The sequence below is a fragment of the Trachemys scripta genome, chromosome 23 (assembly GCF_013100865.1).
Source record: "Trachemys scripta elegans isolate TJP31775 chromosome 23, CAS_Tse_1.0, whole genome shotgun sequence".
NCBI lineage: Eukaryota > Metazoa > Chordata > Testudines > Emydidae > Trachemys > Trachemys scripta.
Genome location: NC_048320.1, coordinates 11874826 through 11893026, shown reverse-complemented (window position 1 = coordinate 11893026; position 18201 = coordinate 11874826). Strand labels below are relative to the sequence as shown.

The 18201-nt window shown below is 57.9% G+C and overlaps 1 protein-coding gene across 6 annotated transcripts in view; it reads left to right on the top strand.

The window, feature by feature from the left end:
* The window catches only part of SRCIN1 (SRC kinase signaling inhibitor 1), a 176137-nt gene that overhangs the window by 44536 nt on the left and 113400 nt on the right, over positions 1–18201 (top strand). For 4 of the 6 annotated variants that reach the window (XM_034755730.1, XM_034755734.1, XM_034755733.1 and 1 more), the window contains exon 1: positions 8943–9534. The exons of 1 other annotated variant lie outside the window; for it this stretch is intronic. In XM_034755730.1, coding sequence (XP_034611621.1) covers positions 9465–9534 — 70 coding nt within the window. In that variant the 5' untranslated portion in view covers positions 8943–9464. Of the gene's footprint in view, positions 1–8941; positions 9535–18201 lie in introns of those variants that run through there. One more of the 6 variants, XM_034755735.1, reaches the window with a different exon arrangement.

The window sequence follows — 18201 nt, the reverse complement described above, 5'->3', positions numbered from 1 at the left end:
GTCCGCACATGGCGTTAAGCAGGGTTAGTGCCAGCATCCTGATCACGGTTGACATCTGTAAGCGCGACTAGAACACAAGCGATACCATAACGATGTCCCTTGTCTAGATGGCTACCCAGCCAACAAGCGCCTGCAAGGGGTAGCTTGGAGGGGAGTTCACATTTTGTTCTAGGGTAGCTTTGTCAGCTGTTCCCACGGATCTCTAAGGCAAGAAGTTGGAAGTTCTCAGGGCAGTTTGTCACTCACTCTGGCAGCGTCCCTGGAGAGGGCATGGACTGACTGAGCCATGGAGGTTGAAATGACTCCTAAAGGTGCTCAGGACGGAGACATGTTGGCAGGCAGAAGCCAGCCCTGGTGCTGCCTGTGTTGTACCTGCTCTGTGGGGAACTGCAGGGTTTTGATTTTCAGCGCTGCCAGTCAGGCCGAAAGGTTAGTCCAGTGGTTCGGGGACCAGGGTGGATCCTGCATTCAGTTCCCGGCTCTGCTACAGACGTCACATGTGGCCTCGAGCAAGCCACTTAGTCTCTCCCCCTCGGTTTCCCATCTATAGAATGGGGATAACAGCACCTCCTTGCCTCCCATCAGTCAGTGTGTTAAAGATCGCGGGGTGCTCAGATATTAACGTGAGACATGAGAGCAACTTGGACGATGCTCTCAAAATACAATTGTTAGTGGGCTGAGTAACCTGGCCTCTACCCTGAATGGAGCGTGTAATACATGAGGGGCGGGGGAGGAGCTCCCTTCGATGGACACTCAGCCAGCCCGTTAGCTGTAAAATCCCTCTTCGCGTATCCCAGAGCGGCAGCCAGGACTGCTGGGAGACAGCTGAGTTCGGGAGAGACCTCCGGCCACCGTGAGAGGGAATCCTCCAGCAGAGGCCTTTGCTCTCCAAACACGGGAAGCGGCAGAGCCTGGCCCCCAGGCGTGTGCAGCCGGGCAGGACGCAGGGTGGAGCCAGCGACATATCCGTAAGGAGCGCGGGACGCTGATTGTTCTCTTTACGGAGGTTAAAGTTAAGCCTGGCAGTTCCTATACACCAGCTAGGCCAGTGCAAAGGGACCGCAGGACAGGTGTGAACTGCTCCAGAAGCGACACCGGCCCCCAGGGCCACAGAACAGAGGAGAGACACATTGCAAAGGGCCTTGTCTCCGCCCCTGCATCTCTCCCCCGGCCATGAAATTCCCCTCCCTTCATCCTCCTCCTTCCACCATTCCCCATCCTCCCCCCCAGCAACCATCAGCTTCACTTCCAGTCTCTTTATCCCCCCCCCCCCAGCACTGCACCCCCCTCCATCTCCGGAGAGGAAAGCAGGTCACTGCTCAGAGAAATCAATAAGCAGAGGACTTCGCTGCGTGGTGGCGCCTTGTAAGCGACCCAGAAGATGCTAGTCTCTGGGAAGGGTCTGGCTCCGGAAGCGTGTCCGGGGGAAGAGAGCAGGACTCCAGGGGAAGCAGTGGGCCCAGAGACGCTTCCAGGTAATCCCCGTGCCTGCTGGCAGCCGATGGTGTGGGAAGGATGATGAAGCCAATGAGGCGGAGGAAGCAACCGGCCAGGAGGAATTTGAAACTCAGTCAAAAAGCGATGGTGGGAGGAGGAGTTGCATGAGGGCGAGCCCCACCCCACAGGCAGCCTCCCGTGCTCCCTTCCCTAGCTCGGAGGCTGCATTTGGTTTCTAGTGAGGTGCCTATGCTGCGGGGCGGGCAGGGTCTGACCCAGGTTTCTAGCTAGGGTGAGACTAGGGCACACGGAGGTTGAGCGAGTCGTCGGAGGTTGTATCATAAGCCAGCCGAGTTTCGAAGGCGCCTGTGGAAAGCCCCAGCTTCCATCCCCTGGGCACTAAGCGCTAGACCATGGGGCGGCCCCACAGGTTGGAGGTGGAGAAGAGCCTAAGATTTGCTGTCCTGCAATAGACACTGGCCCAGCAGCCAACATCTGCTTCTACAGTTCCTTTACAAAAACAACGAGGAGTCCTTGTGGCACCTTAGAGACTAACACATTTATTCAAGCATAAGCTTTCGTGAGCTAGAACCCACTTCATCAGATGCATGGAGTGGAAAATACAGTAGGCAGAATATATATACACAGTACATGAAAAGATGGGAGTTGCCTTACCAAGTGTGTGGGGGGGTCAGTTCTAACGAGACAATTCAATTAAAGTGGAAGTGAGCTCTCATCAACAGGAGGAAAATCACTTTTGTAGTGGTAATCCAGGTGGCCCATTTCAAACAGTTGACAAGAAGGTGTGAGTAACAGTAGGGGGAAATTTTCAGTTTTTGTAGTGACCCATCCACTCTCAGTCTTTATTCAGGCCTAATTTGATGGTGTCCAGTTTGCAAATTAATTCCAGTTCTGCAGTTTCTCGTTGGAGTCTGTGTTTGAAGTTTTTTTGTGGAAGAATTGCCACTTTGCGGTCTGTTATTGAGTGTCCAGGGAGATGGAAGTGTTCTCCGACTGGTTTTTGAATGTTATGATTCCTGATGTCTGATTTGTGTCCATGGATTCTATTGCGTAGGGACTGTCCGGTTCGGCCAATGCACATGGCAGAGGGGCATTGCTGGCACATGATGGCGTAGATCCTTTACTGTAACACCTAGGAACTCCAGCTGCGGTGTGGAGTCTCAGGGACAGAGCCTCAGCTCTGCAGTGTGATGCCCTGGTGGCTTCCCCCGCGTTAGTCTAGCGGGCTGGAAGGGGGGCTGTCTCATCTGTAAGCTCGTCAGGGCAGGGGCTGCCTCTTCCTACGCGTTCGTGCTGAGGCCCTGATCTCTACTAGGTCCTCTGGGCACTTCCGAAATACAGCCCATAATAGTCACTGTACAAATGCATTGCGAGAGACAGGCCGGGCCCTTAAGAGACGAGAGAGACAAAGGGGGGAGGGAAAATGACTTGCCCAATACACATAAGAAGGCAAGCTGGTGAGAGAACCCAACTGTCTGGATTCCCAGCCCAGCACCCTCGCCACATGATCATGCTGCCTCACCAAGGAGAAGGGGAAACCGCCTGTGTCCCGTGGAGTCCTCGGCTAAGCCAGACCCTGCACTGAAATGGGGGTTGGCGGATATTAAAAACGCTGCCATTGTCTGTGCCAACAATGACTCATCCCCGTGCTGGTTTGGGTCCCCTGGCAGTGAAACCACGATTGCAGTTCAAAGCCTTCGAGCTGTTCAGTTCTACACCTGGCACCGTTCCTCTCTAGAAGGCAGGGATCCCCCTTCCTTTTTCCTTCCCCCCTCGCTCAGCACGAGTCCCCGCTGCTTACAGAATTCAATAGTTTGACCGTCAGCACGGCTCAGGACATTGTCCGGATGGAAGCAGGAGTGGTCGGGTGAGGACCATGTGTGGAGTAATCGTATGGCAGGTGCGATGCAGACGCTCTCTTATTGCTACTAATCCTGGTCATTACGGTATTGGCTAGGGACCGGCGGAGAACAGGACCCGCTTGTGCTAGGCGCTGTACAGAGAAGAGACATCCCTGCCCCAGAGAGCGTACAGTCTAACAAGCGTTCAGCTAGCACCGCAACTGGTGACTACACGATTCCCACACGAGGGTCACTGATTTCAAACGCCGCTGAGTTCAGCAAGGCGAGAAGGTGGGGGCTTGGAGTCAGGACTCCTGGGTTCTATTCCCACTGAGACGCTGGCTGGTCTCGGGCAAATAGCTCTTTGAGCCTTGTTTTTCCCACCTAACGTGCAACTCACCTTGAGGTCTCTGGCGGAAAGACACTCTGCTATAAAGTGCAACTCACTCATTTCAGCCCTGGGTTCTCTAGGTGACAATCTAGGCTAAGAGCAGAGTTGTAGGATAGGATTCAGGATACAGTTCTACCAATGTGGCCTTGCTTTTCCCCTGAGATAAGCGTGCCTGATCCTTCCAGAGCAGGTTCTGCGAACAGCACCTCTGTACACTGCTCGGCAGCACGCCCCCCGGGTGCAAAGCGAGCCAGGCTTCTTTTGGAGGTCGTTTTAACTCCGCCGATTGTCTCAGGCTTTGCCCTGAGTCAGAAAGCTGAGGAGGGGGTTAGGGGAAAGGGGCTGGTTTGCCAGACCTCTGCCCAGTCCTAGAAACACAGGGATAGATTTCCAGCCGCAGCGGCATGCCTCTCTGCTTCCACCGTCCGCGGGGTGCAGACACAGAGGGAAGAGGGGAAGGGGTGGGAAAGAGGAGACAGAGGTTATCGGGTGAGGGGGGAATGGGGAGCCGGCTAAGAGCACACCAGGGAGAGTGAGACGGAGGCAGAAGGCTACAGAGAGAAGCAGGAGAAGTGGCCGCAGAATCATAAGCCTGTTATCTGTGGATTTCTCTGCCGTGGATTGTCTTTCAGTGCACGCCACGTGGTCGGGTGCACCCAGGGAGTGTGCAAACCCTGCCACGCTCGCCACTGAACTGGCAGCCTCCCCCTTTCCCCCGGGGCAGGGCTTGGACAGGGAAGTGAGAGGCGGACACGGTAAAGGGAAGCAGAACCAAACCACGTTAAAAGGCCACCTCCGAGCAGGTGAGCGCTGTCTGAACAGAGGCTGCTTAATCAGCTCCCGGCTAGCTGATCAGCAAAGGGCCCTTCGGCGGGTTTTAAATCCGCGCAAACTGGTTTTTAGAGAGATGCTGAGGCCGCTTTGTTTTCATCCGGCGATTTGATCCTTTCAGCAGGTCGTCATTCAACTCGTGTCTGTTCCTTCGCCTGCGTGAAGTGTGTGTGCGAGCGTGGGCATGTGGCTTCTGTGCTCTGCTGGAGTCGCGGCTGCTGCTGCTCGGGTCTTTGGCTGGATTTTATTAATGATGATGATTATTTTAATTCACTTAACATCACTGAGCAGCTCCCCCCCCGCTGCTACGGGGGTGTGTGGAGATTTCCCAGGCAATCCGGGGAGAAGGGGAGGAGACCCTGGTGTAGAAAGACCCTCCTGCTGTGATCTCGTCAGACCCCATGGACTACGACAGGTCAGGCCTGCCACGTCCCTGGGCTGCTGCCAGGAGTGGGGCTGGTGACTGCGCTTCTGTGGCAGGGGACGAGATGTTTCTGTGCCCGGTTTGCAAAGCGCTTTGGGAGCCTTGGCGCTGACAGGCCTGAATGCGAGACGGGGATTAGTCGAACAAGCGTCTTCTCACCCCCTGGGAGCAGCTACGGTCCTGCCCGTGCGCCCCAGCCCACCAGCCCTAGAGATCTACCTTCTCCAGAAGCTCCCCAACCAGCTCTGCTCCCTGGGCGTGTTTCCCCCTCCCAGGCAAGGGGTCCTGTGCCCATAAGTAGAATGGCCTGAAGCACCGGGGGTTGAGATGGGCAGTGGAGGGGGGGGGGTTGGATGGGCTGGGTGCCCTCCCCGGTTCAGGCAGAGATGGGGCCAGGCTGCTGCGTTCTGATCCAATTCAAACGCTCCCAAGGCTTGTGGCCATTCCGATCCGGGGCTTCGTTTGGAGTCTGTTTTATCCCGGTTGAATGGGGAGAGCCCCTCAGTGGTGGGGTTGTAAATGTGTGGGGGGAGGCAGGGAGGCCTGGTAGGGGGGGGGGGACACCCTCAGGGGGGGGGGGCACATGGTGGGGGCAGAGCATGCCCGTGGTGGGGGAGGAGGAGCAGACAAGTCGTGGAGTTCACAGGATTCACAAGGGCGCGTGGGAGTCATTCCCTCTCCCCCTCCCTCGGTATGTGGAAAAGCTTGGCAGTGCCAATGGGAGCAGAGCCTGGCTCAGACTGGGAGCCCGCCCGCCCGCCCGCCTGCCGTTGGGCTCTGGACTCCATGCCAGGGAGGCTACCCTGGTCTTGCTGCCTGGTGCTCACAGCTCTCCCAGGCCTGCTGCTGCACCTCCACCGTTTCCAGATATGTTGGGCATGAACTGGCCCCGTTGCCCAGCTTGGCAAAGGGAATTGGCACTGACTCTGGGCAGCCGTCTGCCCTGCCCTGGCCGGCCCCAATCCTCAGCACAGCGCCACCCGGACCCGTGCGCTCTGCTTGGACGTGTCTGCGACTGGAGGGCATTTGCAAGGGGGCAGGAAAAGGGGTGATTAGCTGGTGTTGGGCAATTGGGGCCTGGGGAACCAGCAGTTTGCTTTGGCTCCTCCAGGGTCCTCATTACCCTGCTCCTCTCCCCCACACTAAACTCCGAAGCCCCCCACAGCCGGCCGACCTGGCCTGGAGAGACTGAATGTGCTTCTCCTGGGTGAGCCAGAGCAGCCCGGGGGTCGCTGGCCCTGGATGTAACCCTGAGGGCCGTCCTGGCCGTGCCCACGTCTGTGCTCCATCCATTTGTGAGTTGGGGCCACTCCAGAACAAGAAGATCCCCGCAGAGCCCTGGGCCTGTGGGCATTCCGATGAAGGGCTGTGCCCTCCGCCATCTGTCCTTGGCACCGAGGCATCTGCTGAACGGATGGCAGAGCCAACAAGCAGGTGGCGTTGCCTGCCTGTCACTCCGTCCCCACCCGCGTGCTTCGCCTCCCCCTGTTTTTCTGCAGAGCCCACAGAATGATGTGAGAACAGCTTGATAATGCGTGGTGGCCCTGCCCCAAGGATCCCAGGGTGCTTTGGCGGTCAGAGCGCCGATCCTGCTGCCTTGACTCCAGCAGAACCTCCCTGGGGACTGGGCCTCATTCAAAGACACAGCGGGCATGTCTACAGCCTGCAGCAGGTCACAGAGCCAGGTCCACAGAGCCGGGCTCAGGGGCCTGCAATGCGACGCAAAGAAAAGCCGCGTAGATGTTGCGTCTGGGACTGGACCTTGGGCTGTGAAGCCCACCCCGCTCCCTCGGCTACAGAGCCCCAGCCCACCCGTCTGCATAGCAGACCCAAGTCTGTGGACCTGGGCTCCCTCTGGGGCTCGCTGCTGCTTGCCATGTAGACGTACCTAATAAGGGCCTCGGGACTTGGCACTCTGATAACCCATCAGAGCAGTTTCAGCCCCGCGAGTTGGGCCTGCTTGGTGGGAGGGCTGAGCGAGACCAAAGGCTCGGTCCTCCAAGGAGCACGTCACAAAGGTGAATTCACCAAGTCCTCCAATGGACCTCTGAGCGTTACCCCCAGTTTGCAGAGGGGGGAAAGGCCCCAAGAGGCCTTTAAATCACTTGCTGAAGGCAAGTGAGGAGCAGCGCTGGGAACAGAACCCAGGAGTCCCAGCTCCTAAGGCTTCCATCTTGTCGGGCCTGGCCTAGTTCACCTGCCGCTGACATGCAGCCGCCTCGGGTGTGGAGCACAGCAGCTGATTAACACCCCAGGGGAACGCACTTCAGGGCAGTACATGAAGGAAGGTACTGCACTGAGCTGAAACTATGGGGAGCGAGAGGGTTAGTGAGGCAGAACGCCGGGATCCGAACTGGGATCCGGCCAGGCTAACTGTGCCCAAAAGCGGCGGGGACCTGCGGTGGCCACAAAGGGTAGCAACCGCAGTTTGGGGACTTAATATGATGACAGTGCTGGGCACCTGCAATGCCCCTGGGTGGAGGCTCAGCGTTCTCCGGCTGCACCCAACAGATACAGCAGAAAGTGCATGAGCAAACGCAGAGGACGTGGCCCGACCTGTGGAAAGGGGCCACTTGTCACTTAACAGGCCTGTCTGGAAAGGCCCCGGGGAGAGAGAGCGGCCCTGGGAAAAGTAGCCAGGTTTGTTGGGGGATGGGGAGAATAGGGAAACTGGTTTGTGGAGGGGTGTATCGGGGAACGGGCATGGTTGGGAGGCTGTAGCCTTGTTGTGGTGAAGGGCCAGTCTGGTTCTCCTGTGCAGGACAGAGCCATGGTGTAAGAGAATTGGACCTGGCTTGCTTTGGGGGAAAAGGGCTCTCGAGGGGAAAAATGGTCTTGTGGTTATGGGGCAGGGCTGGTCCTTGGGAAATGGAGGTTCAATGCCTGCCTTTGCCCCCAGGGCGAGTCACTGAGTCTCCGTGTCTCAGTTTCCCCCACTGTAAAATGAGGATAATGATCCTTCCTTTCTCTCACCCTGTGGTTGTGTCTGTTTAGACTGTAAGGTCTGTGGGACGGGGACCGTTTCTTGTGTGTTTGTACAGCCCCTAGCACAATGGGATGCTGAGCACAGCTCGCGCCTCTGGACATCCCTGTAATGTCAATAGAGAGAAAAATCCTGGTGTGGTAGGATGTGAATTGACTCAGTGTGAGAGGGGGGATAGTTTGTACAGGGGAGGCAGCGAGTTCAAGTGAATACGGAACTGACTAGACGACAGGACTCCAGGGTTTCCATTCCCGGCTCTGCCACTGATCTACCGTGTGACCTTGGCCAAGTCACTTTCTCTATGCCTCAGTTTCCCCATCTGGACAATGGGGATAATCCCCCCCCCGAGGAGTGACCTGAGGATTAATATTTGGGAAGTGCTTTGAGATTTCAGCTGGGATCTGCTGCGGGCAAAGTATTGTCGTTCACTTCCCTCCGGGGGGGGGGGGGGCAGAGGCAGGCTGTGGAGGAAGCGCATCAGGTTGCCATGAGCCTGGGTGTAGGATTATCCCTTCTGCCGCCTCCAGCACATGCAGTGGCAAGACTCAGCCGGTGACAGCGCGCACAGCTGCAGAATCATGGAGGGCCGGCGGCCCCTAGCAATGGGAGCTCCCCCAGCACCGCAGCCTCGTGAGACTCAGCCCCCAGGGCTCACGGGCAGCTTCTTGGCCCTGATCTCTGCAGTGAATTGTTTCAGCCTGGGAGGGGGTCACGCCACGAAGGCCGGGTCAGGATCTGCCCTTGCCCTTGTTTGGAGCAGGGGTTTCCGGCTGGGCCTGCCCACGCCAAGCGTGTGAGGGAGAGAGAGGAGCTTTGCACGGCTGTGACAGAGCGGGAAAACAGGGCACTTCTCCCCCCAGCCCCACTGCCCCTCCCCAGACCTGTCTCCCGAGGGGCCAGGCTGGAGCTCAGCTGGAGAGCAGGGTTCTGCAGGCCTGCGGGGACTGTGTCTTTAAGAGCACAGAGCCAGCCTTGAATGCAATCAGCGCCGCCTGGGTAACCGCGCTCCCGTTCCTAGCGCACAGAGCTCCCCGCTGTTGGCCAGGGGGTGGCGAGGCTCTGGGCACGCAGGCAGCGGGAGGCCAGGGCATGGGTGTGCATGGACGCCTGGCACCCAGTCCGCGTGACTCGTTCGACGGAACACACTGACATTTGAGAAGGAAAAAAAAAATACCCAAAGAAACAGAGGGAGCTTTGAAACGACCGGGAGAAAGAGAGACGCAGCAGGGGAATCTAACGGGGCAGAGGGGAAAAGTTCCTGGGCAAGGAGAGGATGTGAGCAGAAGGGCTGGCCGGGAGTCGAAAGCATGCCATGGACTCTGGCAGGGAAAGTGGGGCAGCAACCGGCAGCCATGGAGACAACCTCGCAAACACCCGGGCCAGCCTGGCAGATCCCCCGTCTCTAGCTCAGCGACGGGAAAGGGGACTGGAGTCCGGCGGGAGCCTGGCTTCTGGACTGGCTCCGTCCTGCATTGACCGGCGAGGAAGGCCGGCTCGTGCCCTCCCACCTGACTTTCTCCAAGGCTGAGGATCTGGATGTCGATTGAACGTGACAATCGCCGTGTGGTTAAACGCCGCCCGATTCCCGGGCATGCACTTGATCGAGGTCAGTGCCCATGTAATCAGGTTTGTGACAGTCCACCTCGCTGGTCGCTTCCCATGAATACATGTTTAATAATGAACCGCTCCTGTCGTTAATTAACATAAACAGCTAATGGACCTCGAGATGTCTCCTTAGATTTAACTTGACAGAGATGGCGTGTTGCTTTAAATGCCAGGCGATTAGTAAAACCATATTTAATTTGGTTTAAACATATGCGACGAAAGGCCTGTGTGTTTGTCGCACAGTTTGGAGTCTTGCCCGGGAGCCGTCTCCTGGTTCCTCTTCAGCCCCATGCATCCCTGCGGCGCGTCCTCCGAAGCGTCGCTGAGGTTTGTGTAGTGGACATGGAGAACCACCGAGCGCAGTTCCCAGCCCTTGACACAGCGGCAGGATGGTATCACGGCCCCCTTCCGTCGTCTTTTCTCAAGACTAAACACTCCCCGGTTTTTAACCTTTCCTCGGCCTGCAGCAAAGTTACATTTCGTGAGGCTGGGGGCAGAGGAAGTTCTGGGGAAAGCTCAGCTGTGGGGGAGGAGGCCTCTGGAAGCGCCCAGGTGAAACTGACAGCCCAAGGTGAGCTCAGAGCCAGCAGATAGCAGCAAAGATCGTACCACGTGCGATTCCAAACGGGGCTGGCTCTGTCCTGGGGCGTCTACTGCTCTGCTAGGCGAGTAAGGGGGAGGCAGGCGCAGTTGCCTTTGTCCTTCTTTTGCTTGGATAAACCTAGCTGGCTGGACATCTTCTAATTGCAGCTGGGGGGGAAGGACGCGGGTCCAGAGCCAGGTGGATTCGGTTTGGTTTTAGCTTCTAATCATGCACCTTCCCCTCTGCTGTCCCCTGCAGCGAGGGTTATTAAATGCTGGAAGGAGCCGTTGTCCCCTCTCGTTAAGAGCTGATCATCAGGGATGGCAGATATAAGGAGGGACAAGATCTGCTTTTGGTAGCAGCGTTGTTCATAGGAGCCCTTTGCGAGCTCAAGGGCTACATGCCACCGGGACAGGCTTTTCGCTAGCATCTGAGAGCGCGCGCGAGAGTGCATTGATCTCAGAGCAGTTCTTCAGGCTTGCTGGCTGCTCCAGACAGCTGGCTGGTGTGCATAATGGATAGCAAGCAATGTCTGCACCCGTGGGAAAGTTCCCATGGGTTCCATCATGGATTGCTCTCGGTGAAGGGGGTCAGACTGGCCCAGGAGGGGTCACCACTTTTGATGGCCATTGCAACGGGTCATAGAGTTGCATGGCAAGGTGGCGTTGCGGCATCGGGGACATGAGGGGGAAAAACGTGTCTGCAAGGCGTTCCTGAAGCGGGTGTATGTCTGGAGGAGGGCAGGGAGAGACCATCACCTCCATGGTTCCACAGTGCTATCTCCACCACCATTTAGACTCGCCTCCCTACGAGCGCTGGCTTCCTGTCTTGACGTTAAGCCCCTTCTTCAGCTCGCCATGCCCTGCCTTTCACATTGAATTTCTTGCTGTGCGATCGCCGACCTCCTCAGGAGGTCATCTAGTCCAACCCCCTGCTCAAAGCAGGACCAATCCCCAACTAAATCATCCCAGTATAACAGCATGTAGGCAGCAAAGCCACCCCAACCTGCCGGCTCCCCCCTGTAAACCGGAGCCAGTTCTGCCCACTCCTTTCTGTACCAGTGCCGAGCTCATCCCCCATCTAAAACCAGGCCTCTCCTGCCCTCCCTCCACTCCCCATTTTACTGATGGAGAAACAGAGGTACCCAGCAGTGAAGTGACTTCCCAGGGTCACGTAGCAAGGCAGTAGCAGAGCTTGCCCAGTCTCCAAGCCCCGTGCCCTAGCCACTGAGCGATGCTGTTTCCTCATCTCATTATTTGTATTATGGTAGGGCCTAGAAGAGCCCAACTGAGATCAGGGCCCCGTTGTGCAGGGTGCTGCATAGACACGTCGTAAGAGGCAGTTCCTGCCCCAAGGAGCGTACGGTCTCACTAGAGAAAGGGTGGGAGGAAGGAAAGCTACTTATCCTCACTGGGGGGGTCAGAGACAAGTGGCCAGGTTGTCAAAGGAATCCCGGGCTGCATTTCCAAGTGCTCAGACAGCAGCACCCGCCCTTGAGCCCAGATATTCAGAAGAGCTCGGCTCCCATCTGGGCACCTAAATCAGGGCCAGGTTTTCCGTAAGAGCGCCACACCCAGCGCCACCCGCCGTGACGCTGCTGGTCAGGTTTCAGAGGGGTTCCTCCGCTCCTGACGTGCTGAGCTCTTGCAAACCTGCCCACTTATTTTGGCGTTTCCCTGGGAGCTGAGATCTCTTGCAAACCTCCCCCAATGTCACTTGCCCAAGGTCATAGGGGAAGTATCTGGAAGAGCCACGAAACTGAACCCAAATCTCCCGTGTCCTCATTCGGTGCCTTACCACAAGTCCACCTCCTTGCCCGGCTTGAGACCCAGAGGGCTGGCTCTCGTGGAATAGAGAAGCTGGCTCCGTTGGCCCTAAGCTCTCTCTGGGTACGTAGATTTGTTAGTCCTTGCTTGCAGATGCATTTGCTTTTGATGAAGTGCAGCTGTGCGGTCAGAGCCCCCTCGTCAAGCTGCTGCCAGGCGGCTGTCAGCGCGTGAGCGGTTAGCGTGATTGCGCTGACGGCCGTGGATTAGGGGACGTGATTAGCTGGCCTGAAAAATTTGCACCAAGTGCATTTGGACAAAAAAGAAACGCTCCTAACCCGGTGCGGAAAACCACCTTCCCCATCAGAGGGGGGAAGCCCGCCATGCTGTGGAGGAGACGTCTCCAAGCACCCGTTCCCTGCGAGTGCTGGCTTCCTGCCTTGACGTTAACTGCTCACCTCACCCTGCCCTGCTCTTCACATTTCATTTCTTGCCATGCGATCGCCGCCTCATGCCCTCGCTTATCTGCCGGCCTCCATCACTCGCTTGTCTGCTTCTCCCACGCCTCCCATCCGTGCTCGGGAAGATCATGCCAGCAGGGACAGAGGATGGTCGTGGGAGTAGGGCCCTGGCCAGGAACTTGGGATCAATTCAGTGCCTCTCCTTGTGACCTCGGGCATATCACTTCATCGACCCTGGGCCTCTGTTCTCCCACTGTGAAATGGGCATAATACCTGGTAGCAACGCTGTGAGGCTAAACTCCAGGAATGCTTGTGAGGGCCTCATGGGAACAAGGGATTTCAAAGGTCTTGGCTAGATCCAAATGCCCTCTTATAAAGGCTTCAAGCGCTGCTGTGCTGTGACACCTTCCCTTCGCTCCTGAGGAGGCCGGTGACTGCTGACTCCTCCCTGCTTGGCCTGTTTATTCCCGTTGCGTTGTGTCCCCAGCTTCGACTCAGAGCTCTCTGGGGCAGGGGTGCCTTTGTGCGCACGCAGACACAATGGGGCCCGGCTCCCGGACGGGAAACCTGAGTTGCTACCGTAATAGAAACAACAAGCTGCCCCCTCTCCCCTGAGGCCAGCTGGAGGTTGGTGAGAGGTGCTTGTGAGTCTGTAGCGTGTCCCAGTACCGCTGGCATCCGGGGTAGAGGCAGCCAGCCCCTGGTTGGTCCCATTTTTCTTTGCACTGGAACAGGGACAGCGGCCTGGCTCCCGTTAGTGACTCCGCTCGGTCAGAGTGTCCTTAGGGGAAGGAATGGCCCTGTCGGGAATGGATTTTCCATCTCTGTGTGCGTCCTCTCCAGCCCTCCCGCCTCCTCCCTCCCCTGCTCTGTCATCTCTGCTCTTTTGATCCCTCTTGTCTTTTCCTCGCCCGCCCGGCAGCCTCTGCTAATCGGGCTGGAGGCAGAGCAATGCAAAGGCCCTGCCCTGCCATGGCGAGATACGGCGCATCCCGTCAGCTCTTCGAGGGGGCTGATCCGGCTAAGTTCCCAGCAGCAATCCGGATGCCTCAGTTCCCATTCAGCCACAGCCAGTCCGGATGTGCTTGCCATCAGCAGCCCTTGTGGCGTTTAGTGTGGCTGTTCTGGACTCCCCGTTCCCCTGCAGGGACTCTCAGTAAATTTCCCTTCGTTTTTTTTTTTTAAAGCAGCTCCACACTCGATTCCAGATCCGCCTCAGGAGAGGCAGGGCTGTTAGAGAGCAGCCAAGGGGGTTAGCAGCTCGAGCAGAGAATGGGATCCAGGAAACTGGCATTCTGGTCTCACCTGTGCCACTGACTCGCTCTGCGACGTCAGCCAAGTCACTTACCGCTCCGTGCCTCAGTTTCCCCACTGCTAGGAAGGGGATAATACCAACCTCATTTATAGAAGCTTGTCAGTCCCTTAGAGATCATGAGATGAAGGGCACGGTAGAAGCCCGGATTACTCCAGGCCCCCAACCCCCTAATGTTGGCAGTGCCCCTGCCTGGACCAGCCCCTCCCCCCAAAGCCTGTGTTTTAAAGATGAGCTGATGAAAAATGAATGATAACCAGACAGACAGACCTTCCCCAGGGGTGAATCAGGCCTCTCAACTCCCCCAGAGTGTTTAGTGTCAGACCATTTTACAGGTGAATCAGAGGGGCCACCAGCATTCCCTGCCTGCCTGGTTTCTGAAAGGAAGCTCGAACCCTAGCTGGATCCAGCCCAGGTTTCGGTAGAGATGGCATGGACCAGATCCAAACTGGTGGGAATGGTGGGAGTGATGGAGTTCCATAGGGAGCGCTTCATGGGACTTGTGTATTACTGGAGGTACCCTGTCAATCTGCAACAGACAGCAAAGCTTCCTCTGACCTCGGTGGGGCCAGGCGGCCACCCTAAAATGCTCCGATTTGTAAAGTAGATGCAAAAGGACTTTGTCCAGGGGTCTGGTCAGGGGGTCTGTAACGGGGCAGGACTCACTACCGCGACGCCTCCTGCTGGCCATCCTGGGAATTAGCTCTCATTTCTCCAGAGCACCCTCACCTAGTGTTGTGTCGCCCATCGGCACTCTCGCCTCCACCTCTAGGACCCACGTCACTCCCCAGACCACAGCATCCTCTTCTGGACACAGCCCTCCAGTTGTACCCCACTCCCTTCTCTCCCCCTTGCTGGGGGACCCAACACTCCCCTCGGAGGCAAGTGGGGGGGGGCAAAGGCAGGGACAGGACCCAGGCCCACTTGCTACTCTGGGTCCTAGCCCAGGGACCCTATAGCCGGCAGCCACATACGGCCCCTCCTCCGACTCCGCCATCTGTTTCCCCGGGGCCACTTCCTCAGAGCCCCAGCACCTTCTCTGCCTTTGTATCAGGGCCTGAGTCTGGCGGCCCTCATCTGGAGCGCCCTCTCCCCTGCCCAGCACTGCTCTGTCCATGGTGCTGCCTCTCTCAACCCTCCTACAGGGCAGCTAGTCATCCTCCTCCCTTGGCCTCCAGGGAGAGACTGCCCATGGGCTGCCCAGCAGCCCTTTTTATATGGGCCAGACTGGCCCGGATTGGCTGCTCCACTGAGCCTTCTCCCTATTGGCTGGCTCAATAACCCTTCTTCTGATTGCCTGGGTTCTGCACCGCCTCCCCAAGGCGGCTTTAACCCTTCTTCTGCCTGTGTGGGGCAGCTGTCCCACCACAGGGTCGCTCAGGCATAGATTTTAAATGGAGTTCTGTGTGCGATATGGCGGTGGGATCGGGCTCTGTACGTGGGTTTGTGGCCCCTGCCCCCTTCCTTTCCCCCTGCTTGGGGGGCCTCAGCTTTGCTCTGAGGTCTGGATTCCTTCTCACTAGGAATTGTGAACACCCCCTCTCTGCAGGCTGCTTTCACCCTCGTGCTTTCCTTGTGACGTGGGATTCTCACGCGCTTGGGGACCCAGACACTCGTGCACTCGCACGTATTCCCACCTACCAGGTGTTCAAACCCGCTCTTCCCTGCTTTGCTGCAAAGGCGTATGAGCCCCCCTGCAGCCAGATAGGGCCACTCATGGAAGCATGGATGGGGTGGCTAGAGAGGAGCAGGTGAGGCACTCGCTGTCCTGCTGCAGCGTCTCTAACTCAGTCCTCTGGTTAGACGTCTCGGGGTGTTTCAAGGGGGGATAAAGGTGTAGATTGCCTTTTCTCCCTGCCCCCCAGCCATCACCCCCTCCTTCCCAGGGCATTTCAATCACAGCTCTCTGCTTCCCACACGCTCCTTCCCACCTCCTCCTGGGACTTCAGCTCCCCAGTGGGGGCAGGGAAGGGGGGAAATGTGCCCTCAGATCACTGATTAGCCATGCGCATTTCGGCCTGTGGGCTCCGCTGGTACTGCCAGGTGTTTCTGATTAGAGGTAAGCGGTGGCCACCCCGGTCTGTCCGGCTGGGAGGCCCACGCAGACAGTCTCAGGCCAAGGAGACCAGCTGGAATTGTAAACCTCAGTCTGTGAGACCCAGGCTTGTGGACTCTGTTTCCAAGCCGTGCTTGAGCGTCCGCACTGCAGTGTAAACGTGGGCTTGCCATGGCTGGGCCCGGGTCTCACAGCCGCACTAACGGGTCCGGATTGCAGTGCGCAGACCTTCTGACTCACGTCTGTGGCTTGAGCTGCGTCCACACTACAAAATGACAGGGCTTGGACCTGTGTCACAGCAGGACTCAGGCTCTGGCCCGCCCCTCTAGCACCATTCTAAGACTGTGTCCCGAGTGCTCGCTGCCCCCGGTCAGACCGATTTGTGTGTGGACAGAAGGGGCGCTTGGGCTCAAACCCAAGTCACAGCCCGGGCTAAGCTGCAGTGTGGCCAGGCCCTGTGTGCATTGTGTCTCCGGGTGACGGAATGGAAAGGGCCAAGAGGAGGGGCCGTGCTCTGAGCTCAGTGTTTTCGCTACCACCGTCATGGGTACCTTTGCTTTGATTTGACCCCCTCCCCATGCCCATGCCCAGTTTCCCCATCCCCACCCTGGTGCTGCGGCTCACGGCACTGTATTACCTCTGCTCCGCCCCTTTTCCACGCCCCATATCCAGAGCTGCTCACGCTGCTGCAGGCCTGCCCCCCGTCAGCCATCCCGCCAGACTAATCCAAAGGCAGGTGGGGGGACAATACTTCTAGCCAAGTTCAAGCACACCTGCCCTGTCGCTCCTGCCCTCCGTTGCTCCTCACGCTGCCCCCCCAGGTTGTCCTCCCAGCCCTGCTCCCGCCATGTAACAGGGCGCATTGATTCGGTGCCGCATGGGGGGCAGTTATTGCTTTCCTCGTGCCTGATCAATTGGAATCGATTTCCAGGGTAATTTGCCTCAGTCGCTCGCCTCCAAGGAGTCAGGGCCGGTTTTCACCCTAATTGTAGCCTGGCTCTGCAGGGGATGGCGGGGGAGAAGGCAGCAGGCCATGCAAAGCAGCCTTCATTTCAGTGCTTAGTGGTCCTAAAAATCTCTCCAGCAGCCGGAGAGTGGCGCTGGCCCCTCTGATCTGCCAGGGGAAAATGGCTTCCCAGTGCAGCCGGGTTGGCTGGCAGAGCCATGGGGGCCTACGGACACTGGGTGTTCAGAGAGCTGTCTGGGCACTCAGGGCATACTCCCTGCCCTGGACCAAGCCACTCTGCAAGGGGCTCTCGGGTTGGTTGGTTTTTTAAATCTTCCTGGTTCCAGGACGGGGAGCTCTGGGTAATCCTGGCTCTGCCGCTGAGTGATCTCAGGTGCCCCAGCGTAAAACAGAGCTAATCCCCGCCTCTCTCGCAGGGGTCATGTGAGTCAGGTACGGGGCTGAGCCGTGCCGGGATGCACCATGTCCGATAGACTGGTGGGCGTTAAGCGTTGTTCTGGTTAGGCCATGGCACAGGAAGGCACCATGCACACACTCTGCCCAGGCCCCTCACTCCCGACCTGCAGCCCCCCTGACAATCCAGCCTCCCCGCTTTGCCAAGGCCAGAGCCATCCACACTGTCACGGCCTCCCAAGTCGTGCCCACTCGTGGCCCCGTGCGGTCCCTGGGGGGAACCCCCTTCAGTGAGACAGCCCTTCTCGGGGGTCCACTCTCTCTCGGGGTTAAGCCCCTCCACCTCCTGGAACCTCACCTCTCTGAGCCTTAGTGCGCCTGTCTCTCGCCGTGGGCCCCCTCAGTGAGTCCACTCACTCCGGATCCCCAGGGCCTCCACTCCCAGAGAAAATAATGCCCCCTGTTCTCTAGACCGGAGTGACTCTCAGCCAGCGCAAAACAGGAGGGTTTATTGCGCGTCTGAACACAGCACAGGAAACTCTCAGGGGCCTCAGGCCTGGCCTCCCTCAGCACAGCATATCCCAGTGTCCCCTGCATCCAAGTGGGCTCTGCCTGCTCCCCCTCTCCAGTCCCAAGGCCCCTGCTTCCCAGCTGGGCCTCTAATATCACCTCCCCCAAGCCCCGCCTCTGTCCATTGCCTTCTATCCAGGTAAACAGGTCACCTGGGACTGCTTTCCTCTCTTCCATCCTCTGGACCCTCTGGCTGGAACCGGCTGGTCCGGTCACCGCTGGTCCTCCCCCATCACCTCGTTAAACCAGTAACACCAGGGAAACTGAGTCCCACCCCCTCTGCATGCAAACCATTGAAAAAAACAAGAAAAAAACCAAGAAACCCGCCCACTTCATCACACCCACCCAGAGCCGGCTCCAGGCACCAGCACAGGAAGCAGGTGCTTGGGGCGGCCAATGGGAAGGGGCAGCACGTCCGGGTCTTCGGTGGCAATTCGGCGACGGGTCCCTCAGTCCCTCTCGGCGGGAAGGACCGGCCGCCGAATTGCCGCCGAAGAATGAAGTGGTGCGGTAGAGCTGCCGCCGAAGTGCCGCCGATCGCGGCTTTATCTTTTTTTTTT